Source organism: Chrysemys picta, chromosome 16, assembly GCF_011386835.1.
Source record: "Chrysemys picta bellii isolate R12L10 chromosome 16, ASM1138683v2, whole genome shotgun sequence".
Classification (NCBI taxonomy): domain Eukaryota; kingdom Metazoa; phylum Chordata; order Testudines; family Emydidae; genus Chrysemys; species Chrysemys picta.
This window is the reverse complement of record NC_088806.1, coordinates 24,563,006-24,578,676: the sequence shown is the minus strand read 5'-3', so window position 1 is coordinate 24,578,676 and position 15,671 is coordinate 24,563,006. Positions and strand designations below refer to the sequence as shown.

The following is a 15,671-nucleotide window of genomic DNA, read 5'->3' as shown; positions in this document are numbered from 1 at the left end:
GCCGGCTTGATGGGACTCCCGTGGCTTGAGGAACTCAAGATGGGGTTCATCTGGGAGAAGATGCAACATAGTGGGTAGCAGGTAATGAGCATTTAACCTCACAACTCCCCTAAAAGGTAGGCATTCTGCTCATTATACAGAGGAGGTGGAGTTGTTAAGTGGTTCATCCAACATCACAGAAGAAGTTAGTAGTAGAGCTGAGATTAGATCTCAGGAGTTCTGGGCTCCCACTCCTATGTTTAGACCAGGTCCTTAGGTGTAACTCCATTGTGTTAATGGCGTAAGACCAGCATGAGTGAGCGGAGCATTATTCCCTAAGTCTGAAGAACCTACACTGTGAGGAAGGTACAGCGAGATTGGGGCTTCTTCTTATTAGGGGCTTTGAGGTGACTCAGTAGAAGCATTTGATGAAAGGGCTGAGTTTAGTCGACAGAGGTAAATTAGTCACTTTCGTTCAGTAAATTGGCTTTCCATGCTTTGTTTGTTCTGGATATTTCTCTGAGTAGAGAAGCCCCTGACGTTGAATGTACCTGTGTGTTCTCCCCCAGAATCCCAGCCCTTACTGCAGTTAACCAAATGACCCACACCTGCGTTCCGTTGCAGGTATTTTGCCAACGAGCCTTTTGCAGATTTCCACCGTGTCGAGGGTGTGAGAGGAGTGTACATCGCCACCCTGATAAACGGCTCGTTCAGCGAAGAGAACATGAGGTCTGTCATCACCTTTGACAAAGGTGGAACCTGGGAATTCCTGCAGGCTCCGGCGTATACAGGTTATGGAGAAAAGATAGATTGCGAGGTAACAATGAGTAGAACCCGGTGTTTTTGGGGGGGGGTGAGGGAGGGAGCATTTTTAACCTCGTTTCCCCTTTGAAGAATTGTTGGGTCAGTCATTACCATTTGGTAATCCCTTGGAAGGATCAGCGCAGGAATAAAAAGGAAAAGAAAGGTGACAAAAATGAAAACGTAATCTGTTTTATGAAATGTCCGGTCATCAGTCCCTGTGGTACAGCCTGTCGTTGAATGATCATTTTAAAGGGAATTAGATTACAAACAGGGAGGGTGGAAACCAGGGTTACGCACCCTACAGTACTAAAAGTGTCAGAGGATCTTGGGAGACAGGACCTTGGTTTGATGGTCAGAACAATGGCACCTCCAGCAGCCCCCTGCATCATCCTGGAGCACTAGGTCAGTACTGGGGCAGGAGCCTTTCCATTCATTTCCCTAGCTGGCTGGTTAGAGGAGGCTGATGTTAGCCTTGATTGTTGATGAAGCTTCTGTGTGTCTACTGTAAAGAGAGGAAATGCCAGTTACAACAGAGTCAGTTGAAAGGATCTGGGGTGGTACCAGTTTGAAGAGATCGTGGGTGAACTCCTGGCCCTGTTGAAGTCAGTGACAAAACTTCCATTGACGTCAATAGGGCCAGGATTCCACCTGTTGTCTCAATATCAAATCACACAGATGCTAAAAATATAGGGCTCGATTTCGCTTAGTGTGGGGTAAGAGGGTTTAAGGAGTGTCCTATCTTTGTGGATCCCGCATATGGATGTACGTTGTCTTATTGGAGACCTGGTCCTCAGCTGGCTTCACTGCCAAGTCTAGCCCCCCAGTCGGGGGCTAGGCACAAGGACCTGGCGTGGGGAAGTGGCTTGATGCACTGAACAAGCATGACATATTTAAATATGAAAATGTTGTGAAAGTCTCTTAAACGTTAAGCAGATTCATCTGGACAATAGAACACTTTCTGTGTGTCTGTTAGTGGCTTTTTTATTACAATGCTGGGAGATTTTTCCCTTGTGTTCTTCAGGATTTTTTCCCTTCCAAATGTAGCTTTTATTGAATGTTTTGAAGGTCACAGTTTTTCTAGGCGTTGTAAAGATGACAGTGGAGGCCCCTTTTATTTTATTTTTTTTGTTATTCAGAAAAAATAAATGATACATTTAGTTGCATTTTGCAGGGCACTGAAAAAACCCAGGACACATTCCCTGCAAAAGGAATTTCATCAGAAGAGTTCACTATAGGCAGATTTTACATCGTATAATCTTATTGGTTTCTTGGCTTTTCTATGGTGGGGTCTTTGTAGTATCTGAGCACCACACGCAGACCTGTGAATTTATCCTGTGAGGTAGGGAAGCATTCTTCTTCTTCTAGATGGGGAAACTGAGGCACGGAGCTTTGTTCCTGGGGGGAGTTCATTGCACAGTCTTGGGCCAGCTCTCTCTTCTGTACAGACAAGCTTTACCCTTATTGAAGAGATTTCCATTTTGCCAGAGAAGCAGAAATTTCTACCGTGGTCTTCATGCTGGATCCTTAGTGGGTCCTTCAGATATCCTGGGCCCAGGCCATTGCGTGCCTTGAAGGACCAAGACCATGAACTTGATTCGATAGTCTGTGAGAGCTCAGTGTAGGGAGAGGAGGGCAAGTGTGATGTGCTCGTGGTACCTTCTGTTGCTGAGGTGACACGCTGCAGCGGGCTGTACCAGTTGGAGTTTCTTAAACGCTGAAGGCTTTATGCGCAGGTACATCACATTGCTGTAGTCCAGCTGAGAGGTGACCAAGGTTTCTTCTCTACCTTACGGGGGTGTTGGAAGGTTGAATTTACAAAGGTTTGGGAAGCATTTTGAGATGCTCACATAGGATCATGGCACATCGAATGCCTTTTACAATGGCAAGTGGCATAGTGTGTTTTTTCTATTCCAGTTTTCAAAGGGCTGCTCTCTTCATCTGGCCCAGCGACTGAGTCAGCTGCTTAACTTCCAGTTGCGTAGGATGCCCATTCTCTCCAAAGAATCTGCTCCAGGACTGATCATTGCCACAGGTATATTTTTCTCGAGAGCCTGAACCTGTGAGTTCCTATTGACATCTATTAAAAACATTGTTTGTTACAAAAAAATCAATTAAAATATGAATTTTGCAATCCTTTGTCCTCAGACTCATAGACTCATAGACTTTAAGGTCAGAAGGGACCATTATGATCATCTGGTCTGACCCCCTGCATGCCGCAGGCCACAAAACCGTCCCTACCCCTTCCCTTGACTCTGCTGTTGAAGTCCCCAATCCTGTGTTTTAGTGACTTCAATTGGCAGAGACCCTCCTGCTAGTGATCCCTGCCCCATGCTGCGGAGGAAGGCGAAAAACCTCCAGAGGCTCAGCCAATCTACCCTGGAGGAAAATTCCTTCCCGACCCCAAATATGGCGATCAGTAAGACCCCGAGCATGTAGGCAAGAGTCTCCAGCCTGACCCCGTTAGCCATTATACTATTTACATACCATTGCTTGGTATTCCTTGGCTAATATGTTTTACCATTAAACCATTCCCTCCATAAACTTATGTAACTTAATCTTAAAACCAGACAGCACTCCTTATACAATAAATTTCACCACCCTATTGCTGGAGGTAGAAACCCATTACACACTTTGTATTCTGTTCCTGCCTCTCTCAAAATGAAGGCTTCTTTAAAGCATACAGGGACTAATATCTGACTCACTGTTTTATTGCAGAAGGCTCGCTCTATTGAACATTTCAAACAGAGCCGATTTCATCTGGCCATACTTATTTTGATGTCGTTTTCCTGCTTGCTTTTAAAACCTGCAATCATCTTTTAAAACTTCTTATTTAAAGTAACTCATTGATAGTATGAAAAATTAACTCCTCCAAAACAACTCATTCGATTACAAATAAAAAAAAATAGCGCAGAGGGGGCTGAGTTTGTTTTAAGAAACCCGCTAAGAAATATCAGGAAAAATGATGCTCTCATTTCTTAGGCTCGGTGGGCAAGAACATGGCAAGCAAAACGAACGTGTACGTTTCCAGCAGTGCAGGAGCGAGGTGGAGAGAGGTAAGGATACCATTTGCATTGAACTTGCTTGGCGGTTTGCTCTGTGGGGCAAGCATTGCTATATTAGTCTGTAACTATTATATAGAGTACATTATAAAAGGTGGCTGACACATCCTTAATTCACAGCCCCAAGCACAAACCAAGGAGCTTTCGTTGAAATGTGCGGAATACCCTAGGAACGGAATTAAAAAGGGCCTTGAGCTTACAACCAATGTTTCCTGGTCCTACTTACTCTGACAGATGCTACAGTATGTGTTATTCTGGCGATGCCATTTCATCCATAGAAGGACTTGGAACAGTGGAAAGCACCAGTTTTCTCTTCTGTATTGCACGGTTCTGCAAGACATTTTCCAAGTGTGTTAAAGATGCCTGTGTACATAGATGTCCACATGTATGCAAAACATCATTTATTAAAATAGTTTAAAACCATTTAAAAATTGGCAAAACTAAGCAATATAGAGTTAAAGGTGGCACAACATACAGCTAGAGCCTTCTGGGGCTGGACTAGAAAGACCAGTTTCATGCAGCTGGACCATCAGTCAGAGTGGGTGGTTAGGAAGTTTGGCCTTGTGTTAAAGGCAGTGAACTCCAGCTGAGGAGATCTGCATTCAGTTCTTAGCTCTGCTACAGACGCCTTGCTTGCAAACTTGGGCAAGTCACTTAGTCAAGAGAGATTAAGCTTCAGTCCCTATCTGCAAAGAGACACAGTATCATTTCCTCTGTTTTTCTTGTCTCTCTAGATTGCAAACTCTTTGGGGCAGTATCTAGCACAGTGGAGGCCTGATGTCAGTTGGCACCTCTAGGTGCTATTGTAATGGAAATAATAATAATAGCACATACTGGGTCATCACTGAGGATTGCTGAATTCAGGGGACCCGGGGAAGCGAGAATGTTTACATTCCTCTTGTGCTTAATGCTGTTTTCATCTAGATTTTCAGAGGCATCAGACATGTTGGATTAAAGCTTTCGATGTACCTATTTATATGTCCTCTATGTTTGAGTGTTGCCCTCTTAAAATGCAGACAAAACTCAGAGAAAACCCAGGGCTTTCTGCCTGTCTGAGTGGCTGAGAAGCCCCTTGGCATCTTCCAGTGGAATGAGATGTTGTTCTTAGTTTACGGGTGTTGAATGTTCTTTACTAACTGGGTGTTCTGGTCTGTGGCATGGTTTGTGGTCTGTCTGTACATTTTGCTGTTAGTGTAATATGGTGTTTCAACATCTGTAAACTGTTTAATCCTGTGACTAAAACGGCCTCCTTTTCCTCCCAGTAAATGCTGTGCGGTTTGGTTAATGTTTGGGCCGCAGTGGGAACACGCCGCTGTTTTTGTTACTGCCGAGATACAACCTTGTCCAAAGAACCCCTGTCCTTGAAAGCATGTACATATCAAAGATTCAACCTAGGAAAGGCAATGGGGGAGCTGTGTTTCTTCACGTAAGAACTTGTGGGGTGACTTGGAAGTGTTTGATCTTAAAAAGCAAGACAGCCACATGCATTCTTCCTGTTCTGACTTGACCTTGCACAGGGAGGGCTCCATGTAGAAGTACAAGGTAAAAATGTGATGAGTAAGAGAGGGAGCTTCAGTTCACAAAACCCTGGCTTCTGAGTTACTCAGTGGGATTGTTTAAATCTTCCTCTTTGTGCAAAGAGGGGAGCAGAAGGGAAATGACTGAGCACATTTGAGTTTGCAACTGTGCAGGAGTGACCTCAGTTTCTGCCTCTCCGTTTTGGCAAGCAGCTGTGTGAAAATCATCTGCTCCAGCCTGGAAAGCGCAGTGGTCTGTAGAATGCTGATATTGTTTCAAAACAGAGCTCCGGGTGGGTCTGACGCACGACAGTGCTTCTTCTTGTGATGGATGTGTGAACTGGCTGTTGGACCATTTAACATGTGGTTTCCAAGCACCCTTTGGCTTCTTAGTATTGAAGAAACATCACAGACTCGAACACAAAATTGGCTGAAATCCTGGGAAACCACCAGTCTCCACTCAGCTCACCGGAAGGTTTGCAAACACAACAAACTGCTCTAGATTCAGGGGGCTTCTTTCGTTTACACTAGTGCAGCTCCTCTCACTTCGGTGAAGTTATTCCTGATTTTCACCAGTTTAAGTGAGAGGAGAATAAGGCTCCAGGGTCCTATTCTGCTCTTGGTTACAGCTGTGCAAATTCAGAGTAACTCTGCTGCGGTCTAGATAATATTTAGTCCTGCCATGAGTGTAGGGGACTGGACTAGATCAGGGATTCTCAACCTTTTTCTCTCTGAGGCCCCCCCAACGTGCTATAAAAACTCCACGGCCCACCTGAGCCACAACTCTTTTTCTGCATATCCAGTAGATTAAAAGCCAGGGCTGACATTAGGGGGTAGCAAGCAGGGAAATTGTCTGGGGCCCCCGCAAAGCTAAGTTGCCCAGACTTTGGCTTCAGCTCAGGTGGGGGGGCTCGGGCTTTGGCTTCAGCCCTGGGCCCCAGTGAGTCTAACGCTGGCCCTGCTCTCTGGTCTGTTGTGGTGGCCCCCCACTGGACTAGATGACCTCTCGAGGTCCCTTCCAGTGCTATGCTTCTATGATTCTAGGCTCTCAGTTGACCCCAGACCACAGCCTGTAAACATTTGAGTCTCTATTGCTGCAGCCCAGGAGACCTGAAAGTCAGCATGGTTCAAACACCCAGTTCTTATAGAGTGTGTTTCATAGCAAGGATTTCAGCCCTGATTCAGCAAAGCTTCAATTGGACTTCAACACGGGATGAATATACTTAAGGACTCAGATGAATGAGAGCCTTTGTGGTTATATGTTATGGTTCATGTGATGCTGAGGTGGCTTGAATGTGAGGTTATAAAGCATTCTCTCATTAAGCTCCTTGTGTCCATGTTTCTTTTCTCAGGCACTGTCCGGCCCCCATTACTACACTTGGGGTGACCATGGTGGCATTCTTGTCGCAATAACACAGGGCACAGAGACAGACCAGCTCAAGTAAGTTACTGGGATGAATAGGTTTTCTTTCAAACTACCTGACAGAAGCAGATGACTTCCCAAGAGATGTGAGCCAACAAAAACAATAGAATAGCAAGTGGCCCCTTGATTTTGCCCTTAACCTATCCATGATATGCTAATCCATCACCCTCCCCCCTGCCCCTTTCTAAAAATTGTAAAGAAACTTCTCACTAGTGGAAAAGGAATAGGCTGAAGTATACAGGATATCAGTCCATGTACAGTGGTCGCTCTGTGCCTTATTCTTCGCTGTTCTCTCTTTGTCTTGGTGCTTATATGGACCCTATAGGCATAGCGTCTGAGTGTGTGAACAACACTATGGGCTTTATCCTCACAGCCTCTACAAGGTGAGGTGGCATTATCCCCATTTTACAGATGGGAAACTGAGGCACTGAGCGATTAATTGTCCTACAGGAGATCTGTGGCAGAGTCAGAAATGGAACCAAGGTCACCTGAACTCTAGCCCAGTGCTTTAACCCCAAGTACATCCTTCCATTTTGCAATAGGGCAATTCCATTGACTTCAGTGGAGGTATGCTGTTGCAACGCAGGGGCGGGTCAGCCCCCAGAAAATAGAACTGGAAGGTGTATGAAGGTTTGTAGCATTGCTACACTTTGGACTGGGATATATATTATTTTAGGAGGGTTTTTTTTTTAAACACACATCCCCAACGTCTCAGGGACGGACCTATATATTACGCTAGAACCGAGGAAAGCATTTTTTTATTATTTTGATCTTACACATTCTGAATTTTCTCCCCTATACAATCCCAATCTCCCCTCCCCTTTACATGGGTGCTCGAGACCCCAAATATTTAACACCCACCGTTGACCAGTGGTGGCAACTATGCTCCAGGCTTTCTTCCTGCAGCATCCCACCTGTCCTTGAATGCTACATCCCGAGGTATTTGGAGCCCTGGCAAAATATGATACACGAATCCAATCTCTCATTGATCCATGTGAACAAGAAGCAAACACTTGGCCTAGTCAGCATGGCTCCCTTGTGATTAGAGAGACCTTTTATCCAGAGGGGAGGTTTCTCCCTAGCCCTGTCACTTAGTGGTTAGTTCATTCCCTGAAGCATAAGGCTTATATCCCCCACCTAATGTAACTGAATTTTCCTATTGTCCATGTAACTATCTGATTCTTTTCTTTGTTTAATCCCACTGGGCCATTGGCCTTAATTATTGCTTGTGGCAATGAGTTCCACAGGCTAATTATGTAAAAAAATATAGGAGAGTCCGTGGCACCCAGTGCTGGGCTTAGGTGTACACTACTCCATCACATCATCTCCCTCTCCAGTAAATGTCTACAGCGTACATTGGTGGGCAGCTTCCTAGTTGAGGCCTGTTTAGATAGCATTTATTTTCATGCTGGGATTCCTTTGTATCCATGTATATATTCGCCTCCTTGCTGTCTCTGTCACAGCCTCTTCCCCTTTCCTTTTCCATTCCTCAGGGCCTCTGACTAAGCCCTGCCCCCGTCCTGGGATTCCATCCGCATCAGCTGGATCATTGGCCAGTGGTTCTGAAGTTTAAAATAGCTTTTCAACCAATTTTCAGGGAATGGCAACTATGTTTATTGCCTTATGTGCTCCCCCACCAGATTCACACACTGCCCAGCAATGCTGTTAGAACACACTTAATGTCAACGGTTGGATTCTCTCTTGCAGCTTTATAGGTCTGGGGTAATTAGCTTCAAGTGGGTCATTGAGCATGTAATTACTTTGCTTGCTCTACTGCCATAGGGACTGATCCTGCAAGCATTTGCTCGTGTGTGTGTGGTCCGTCAGAAGCCCTTGGGGGCAGCTAGCATGAGCATGGGTTACTTGCACGCATAACAGTTTGCAGAATCAGTTTACAGCCCACCATTTTGGATAACTGCAAAAAGACGTGGGAAAAGACTGTCTATTTTTTCCCAAATGCCATTAAATGCTTTGGCTTATTTTTCCTTTTTGCACTGGAAGGGCTGCTTCTCTCAGCTGTTCTGACAGTGAACTAACTTAAGAGCTTAACTTAAATTTTATACAGGAGAGGTTTCAACATGACTAAGACCATGGATTCCTACAAAAGTTAAATAGGCTACAGAGATGTACATTGAAAGGGAGCATCCCCTCTGACGTAGCTTTGGCGTCCAAAAACTAAGGCCCAAAACTTAGTCTATGATATGAGCATCACTGTTGTGTCAAGGAAGCACATGTGCTGCCTCATACCAATGTCTCTTGGCCGCTTCGGGGTCAGTCTCTCTGAAAAAGGTCACAGAGCCCTGCAGGGAATTTTCATATGTTCTGGTTCACATCTGTGGTGTTGGGAAACCAACTACCATCTACAGATCAGCTTCAGCCATGTTCTTCCTTTTGGGAACAGACTCTCACGAGCTTTGGCTTTTCTCATTGACAGAATTTCAAGCCACATAGTTGCAGGCCGCTGTCACTGTCCTATGACATACATGTGCATGTGTATCTATAAAAACCAGCTATCGTCCAGATAAATTATGCAGCTGCTTGTTTCTGCTTTGTGATAAGTGTGGTCCGGTAGACTTGGAATCGGGAAATCTGGCTTCTAATCCTGGCTCTATCATGGACCTTGAGCAAGTCACATCTCTTTGTGCCTCAGTTCCCCCCCCTGCAGCAGGGGGCTGATCTTTCTTTGTGAAGCACTTTGAGATCTACACATGGAAAAGCCAAGTGTTATTAGTCATGACCATGGCCATAGTAAGGTTTTGAAAGTACCTGGTTTTGTGTAAGTTTAGAAATGAGCAAACGAATCCCAACGAGGAGGCCACCAGGAGTTTTATTTGCAGCAGTCCCATTGTCCTGGTCTCTCCCCCTCTAGGTACAGCACAAATGAAGGGGAGACTTGGAAAACGTTCACTTTCTCAGAGAAACCGGTATTTGTGTATGGGCTTCTCACTGAGCCAGGGGAGAAGAGCACAGTGTTCACCATCTTCGGCTCCTATAAAGAGAACGGCCACAGCTGGCTGATACTGCAGATCAACACCACTGACGTGCTCGGTAAGGGGCCTGGCGTATTCCCGTGGCGTTGAGCTTTGCACGTACGGCGTCTGTTTATCCCACCCCCTTGCTTTTCAAACACACGGGTGTCCAGTCCTTGAAAAGCAGCAGATCCCTGCAGCTTCCCCCATTGAATATTAATTTGGGGACAGGTAGGGCCTTTAAAAGTTCATGTACTCATGGGCTGCCGTTGCTTATCTGCGGAGAGGGAGAAAGAGGAGGTGCAGCCTGGTCATCTCCAATAACATTTGCACAAGCACCTCTTTGAAAGGCAAGTCAGCTCTTCAGCAGGGCGCTGCAAAGCTCAAGGGCTCCACCCACGTGGCCCTTTTGGCAGGCTCAGAGCCTAAGGGTATGTCTACGCTGCAATAAAAACCCTTGGCACCAAATGTCAGAGCCTGGGTCAGCTGACTCGGCCTCACGGGGCTTGGGCTGCAGGGCTAAAAATAGCAGTGTAGACATTTAGGGTTGGGCTGGAGCCTGGGCTCTGAGACCCACCCCCCCTTCGCGGGGTCTCAAATCCCAGGTTTCAGCCCAAGCCTGACAGTCTACACTGAAGTTTTATAGTCCCGTGAGTCTGAGTCAGCTGACCCAGGCCAGCCACAGCTCATGCCACGGGTCTTTCATTGCAGTGTAGACGTACCCTAAGAGAGACTCACCTTCAGATGCCAAGAACTTCAGTGATACGTAAGAACGGCCTTACTGGGTCAGACCAAAAGTCCATCCAGCCCAGTGTCCTGTCTACCGACAGTGGCCAATGCCAGGTGCCCCAGAGGGAGTGAACCTAACAGGTAATGATCAAGGGATCGCTCCTGCCATCCATCTCCACTCTCTGACAAACAGAGGCTATGGACACCGTTCCCCTTCCTCAGGTTCTGTGTCCCTTAATGCCCATACGCGGAGTTTTTAGACGGAAATGCCAGCCAAGGACATTTTCCTCTCTAGCTAAAATCTCGTCTCAGGTGATTGAAGGATTTTAAAAAGGGAAAACAACAACAATAAAACACCCCAACAACCCACTTCTGAAAGCCAGGCCAACGAATGTTTTATAACCAATTTCAGCTCTGATTGCGCAGCAGCATTGTAATCAAAGAACAGTTACACTTGGCAGAGGAATTTGCCGGACTAAAAGTTATAACCGATTCCCTTGATGTTTTGTTATAAATGGATCTGTTTGGGGATCGGATTGACTTCATTTAAAGTAAGTCGTCGCAAATGCACTGTCATTGCTTTGGAGTCGTTTATAGCCTTCTGTCACCGAACGTCTCCCCTCTTCCCTACGCTGTGCGCCTTGAATTGGAATAGTGTCTCTTTTTCTATTTGTTTTGGGCATGTGGGTCCTACTCCACTGATTCCCCCTGGTGTGAAAGAGAGGGAAAACTGGCTCCATAAGAGGATTTCAGCCACTGCCAACTTTGTCCAGAACTGAGCAGTTAACGTGGGGGAAGTGGAAAGGCTGCATTGGCCAGCCTTTGAGTAGACCATTCCCCCTTTTAAACCCTAGGCATAAAAGGTATTAACATGCAACTCTTTCCCCGCAGCACTGGTCCTGTAAACTGGGCTTGGAGTCTGGGGAACTCGGCAGGGCATGGTGGAGAGGAATCCCACTGCAAACTGCAGAGTGCCACCGGAGCACTGAGACCTGGGAGTTGCTCCTTCCCCCTGCTCGCCTGCTCTGTAGGGTGAAGCCTCAGAAAATCTATGTAGCAATAGATCTTCCAGTCCATAAATCCATGCTTAAGAGCCTGCTCTTCAGCACGCAAAGTGTGCTCATATCCCCTGCATGGGCTTCTGGGAGCCCTTTATATTGTGAAATCCCAGCACCCCAGAGAGAGGGGAGGAGCATGTGGGAATCAGTGAGGTTACCCCGAGGTGCTGTTCTTGGGATAGAAGCGGCAGGGAATGTGCATGTTCATACGATACAACTCAGGCTCCTGAAAAGACAAAATATTAGGCCCGATTCTCCACAGCTTTGCACCTTGTGTGGTTATTGGCAGCTGTGCAAAGAGCAAAATGCTAGCAGAGCAACTGGCTTCCAGAGGTGGTTAGCATCTTCAGCCCCCCAGCATCTTGCACCCATTCTGCACAGGGGTAAAGGACGACTCCCGGTACAAGGACAGAGGACAATCAGGCCTCCTCTTTTTAAATCTCAAGTCTTGGGTATGTAGGTCATGGTGAGTTTTTTTTTTTTTATTTAACCAAGCATATCATTTATCATAGGCGTCCCTTGCACAGAAAACGATTACAAACTGTGGTCACCCTCCGACGAGCGAGGTAATGAGTGCTTATTGGGGCATAAGACAGTTTTCAAAAGGAGGACTCCTCATGCGACCTGCTTCAATGGGGAAGATTTTGATAGACCAGTTATGGTCTCCAACTGCTCATGTACAAGAGAAGACTTTGAATGGTAAGTACCAATTAATTCCCTTTAGTCTGGGTTGTTATTCAGTTATAAATATCAGTAACTAACAACAGTGAGCAAATAAGCAGATCCAATTTATTTCTCTCTTTGTATCTATGGTCTGTTTGTATAGCAGAGCAGACTAAATAGACTGAAAACATCATTTCATTAATAGGAGGCAAGAAGTTTAATTCATGTCTTTGAAGCACTTTGAGAGACTGAAAGGTGCCGTAGAAAAGCAAAGTATTATTACCTCATTACTTCTGCTTTAAAATAGATGAGGATGATTTCCAAAGACAGAGGGCTACTATAGAAAGGCTAAGAGACCATTTAACCAGAGGGATGGGATTGGCACTGCTACGTAATTTTATTTTTAATTTAGACTTCAGTGAAACTAAACAGCTGTCAAGATAAAGGAGCTTTGCTTTGATAATCACATGTAAAGGTTATTCGTTAATGTGTGAATTGTTGGGTAGGGGGCCAGATTTTTATAAAGAGTTCTGCTCCCTGTTAGGCACTTAAATAAGGAATAATGATGAATTTGGTTACAGCTGGTCAGAAGGGGAATAAAGGACTGCGGGATTGGTTTCCAGTTTTGCAATTAACTCATTGTGTAACCTTGGACAGATCACTTGACCAGTCCGTGCCTCAGTTTACCCATCTGTAAAATTAAGATCATGTAACAACGATACTTTTATCTAGCACTTTTTATCCATAGATCGCAAAGGAGGTAAACATCATTACAGTAGAACCTTGGAGTTCTTCTTCGAGTGCTTGCTCATATCCATTCCATTAGGTGTGTGCGCGCCGCGTGCACGATCGTCGGAAGATTTTTACCCTAGCAACACCGGCGGGTCGGCTGTGGAGCCCCCTAGAGTGGCGCCTTCATGGCGCTGAATATATACCCCAGCCGACCCGGCGCCCCCTCAGTTCCTTCTTACCGCCCCTGACGGTCGTTGGAACTGTGGAGCGCTGCTTAGCTGTTCTCCACTCTCCCTAGCTTAGTTCGTTATTCGCAGTTATAGTTATAGTTATAGTCCTAGTGTTTATAGTTAAATAGTTCAATAGTTTAAAAGTTGTCTAGTTGTTATAATAGTTCAGGGGATTAAGGGGGTCGTCTCCCCCTTTCTCCCCCGGCCGCGGGGCCGGGCTCATGCCCAACGCTCCCGGCTTCAAGCTGTGCGCCTCCTGCGCTAAGCCTATGCCCACGAGCGACCCGCACGACTCCTGTCTGAAGTGCCTGGGAGAGTCCCATCAAACAGATAAGTGCAAGATCTGTAAGGCCTTCAGACCAAGGACCAAGAAGGAGCGGGACTTTCGGCTCCGGCAACTCCTGATGGAGGCGGCACTTAGTCCGGACGCTCCATCTACAAGTCAGGCCCCGGCACCTAGCGCCTCGGTGCGCAGTGCCCCGGCGGCACCGGCCATGACGACCACGCGAGTGGCGTCAGATGAGCCTTCCCGGCACCGGACCTCGTCGGCACCGCAAGCACAGCAAGTGCCTCGGCGCCGGTCATTATCCCCAGGGCATAAGAAAGCCCATAAGACGGGGACCTCCGTGCCGAAGACGCTGGCTCCCCCAGTGCCGGGGGTAGAGCCGCGTACGCCGGTGGAGCACCGGAAACAGGTGCCTCCAGCACCGTCGACTCCGGCGCCGAGGCCGTTGAGTCCGGTGCAGACGGCGTCTCCACCGAGGCCGGAGGTGATACAGTGCCTCCCGTCGACGCCAGAGACCTTCGCGGCGGCGAGAGACTTAATAGCTCTCACGGAGCCGGCACCGCCTCAACCACCGGCACCGACGGCACCGTTGCCTCGCCCGGTCCAGTCGAGGGGGAAACCTGCCTTGATGCGCCCTCCATCGCAAGGGCTGGAACCTCGGCACCGATCCAGGTCCCGAAGCAGGTCCCCACGCCGCTCGCAGTCCCGGCACCGAATATCACCTCGGCACCGGTCGTACTCGCGGCCAAGATCTTCTTCGCGGCACCGCTCTACGTCTCGGCACCGCTATGATCGTCGGCACCGATCAACGTCGAGACGTAGTTCTCGGCACCGCTACGGTCGCCGCTCGACGTCGAGAGGCCGCTCCCGGTACCGGGCATACTCCAGGTCCTCGTCGAGGTCCAGATCCGACTCCCGGCACCGACGAGGTCATCGGCACCGGTCGCGGTCCCGGCACCGGTCGCCGGCACCGCGTGGAGATAGAGCATCTCCAGACCGGCACCGTGCGGCACCGCAGCCCACGGGAATCGTCTCGACGCTCTCGGCACCGCCATGGCCATCGAGATCGGGGTCTCGCTCCTCGGAGGACCTCTCGAGATCGGCATACCCCCCTCAGGGGCAAGCCGAGGAACAGGACTTGGGCCATTGGCAGAACATAACAGAGGACCATTCTCATGGCCCATCTCACTGGTCGTTTTGGACCCCGTGGGCGTACCATCAGGCGCAAGGGGCTCCAGTTGCTTCGACCTCTCGCTCCGGTCACTCTGTTAGAAGGGCCCCGGAGTCCACCATCTCTCGGCCTCCGCCAAGGGGCATGGAGGCTTCCGTGTCCGCACCACCTGACGCCCTGGACTCAAGCGCAGGTGATGCTCCGGCCCAGGAGCAGGGAGACCAGGACCCTCCCTTGGATCCTGTTCCACCGGAGGCATCTTCCTCTTCCTCTCCGGATGAGGCAGTGGCGGGCACATCGTGCACAGGTCCACCTCCAATAGATCTTCGGGCCCACCAAGATCTTCTGCGTAGGATGGCCCGTAATATGGACCTGCAGGCGGAGGAGATAGTGGAGGTACACGACCCCATCGTGAATATCCTCGGAGCGGATGCCCCATCGAGGGTGGCGTTACCCCTGATCCGCACGATACAAGCCAATGTATCTACGATATGGCAGACTCCTGCCTCTATCCCACCCACAGCGAGAGGGGTGGAAAGGAAATACTTTGTCCCGTCTAAAGACTACGGGTACTTGTATACCCACCCCCAGCCGTGTTCACTGGTGGTGGCATCAGTGAACGCAAGGGAGCGCCACGGTCAGCAGGCCGCAGCGCCCAAATCGAAGGAGGCTAAGCGCCTCGATTTATTCGGCCGTAAAGTTTACTCAGCCGGAGGGCTGCAACTTAGAGCGGCTAATCAACAGGCGCTCTTGAGCCGCTATAGCTTTAACTCCTGGAACTCTATGGGGAAGTTCAAGGAGTTGGTTCCCCAGGAGTCCAGGGAGGAGTTTGGAGCCCTGGTGGAGGAGGGTAAGAAGGTGGCTCGGACCTCCTTACAGGCCTCCTTAGACATAGCGGACTCTGCTGCGAGAACCCTGGCCTCAGGTATCGCTATGCGGAGGATCTCCTGGCTCCAGGTTTCGGGTCTGCCTCAGGAACTGCAGCAAACCCTGCAGGATCTGCCCTTTGAAGGACAAGGGTTGTTTTCAGAAAAGACGGACTCTCGCCTGC

At 48.2% G+C, this 15,671-nt stretch overlaps 1 protein-coding gene across 2 annotated transcripts in view; it reads left to right on the top strand.

Annotated features, from left to right (window-relative positions):
- SORL1 (sortilin related receptor 1) overlaps positions 1–15,671 on the top strand; it is a 106,459-nt gene that overhangs the window by 35,972 nt on the left and 54,816 nt on the right. For both annotated transcript variants that reach the window (XM_005303742.5, XM_008164544.4), the window contains exons 9-14: positions 604–796; positions 2,698–2,815; positions 3,763–3,836; positions 6,712–6,800; positions 9,652–9,830; positions 12,051–12,237. In XM_005303742.5, coding sequence (XP_005303799.2) covers positions 604–796; positions 2,698–2,815; positions 3,763–3,836; positions 6,712–6,800; positions 9,652–9,830; positions 12,051–12,237 — 840 coding nt within the window. The remainder of the gene's footprint in view (positions 1–603; positions 797–2,697; positions 2,816–3,762; positions 3,837–6,711; positions 6,801–9,651; positions 9,831–12,050; positions 12,238–15,671) is intronic.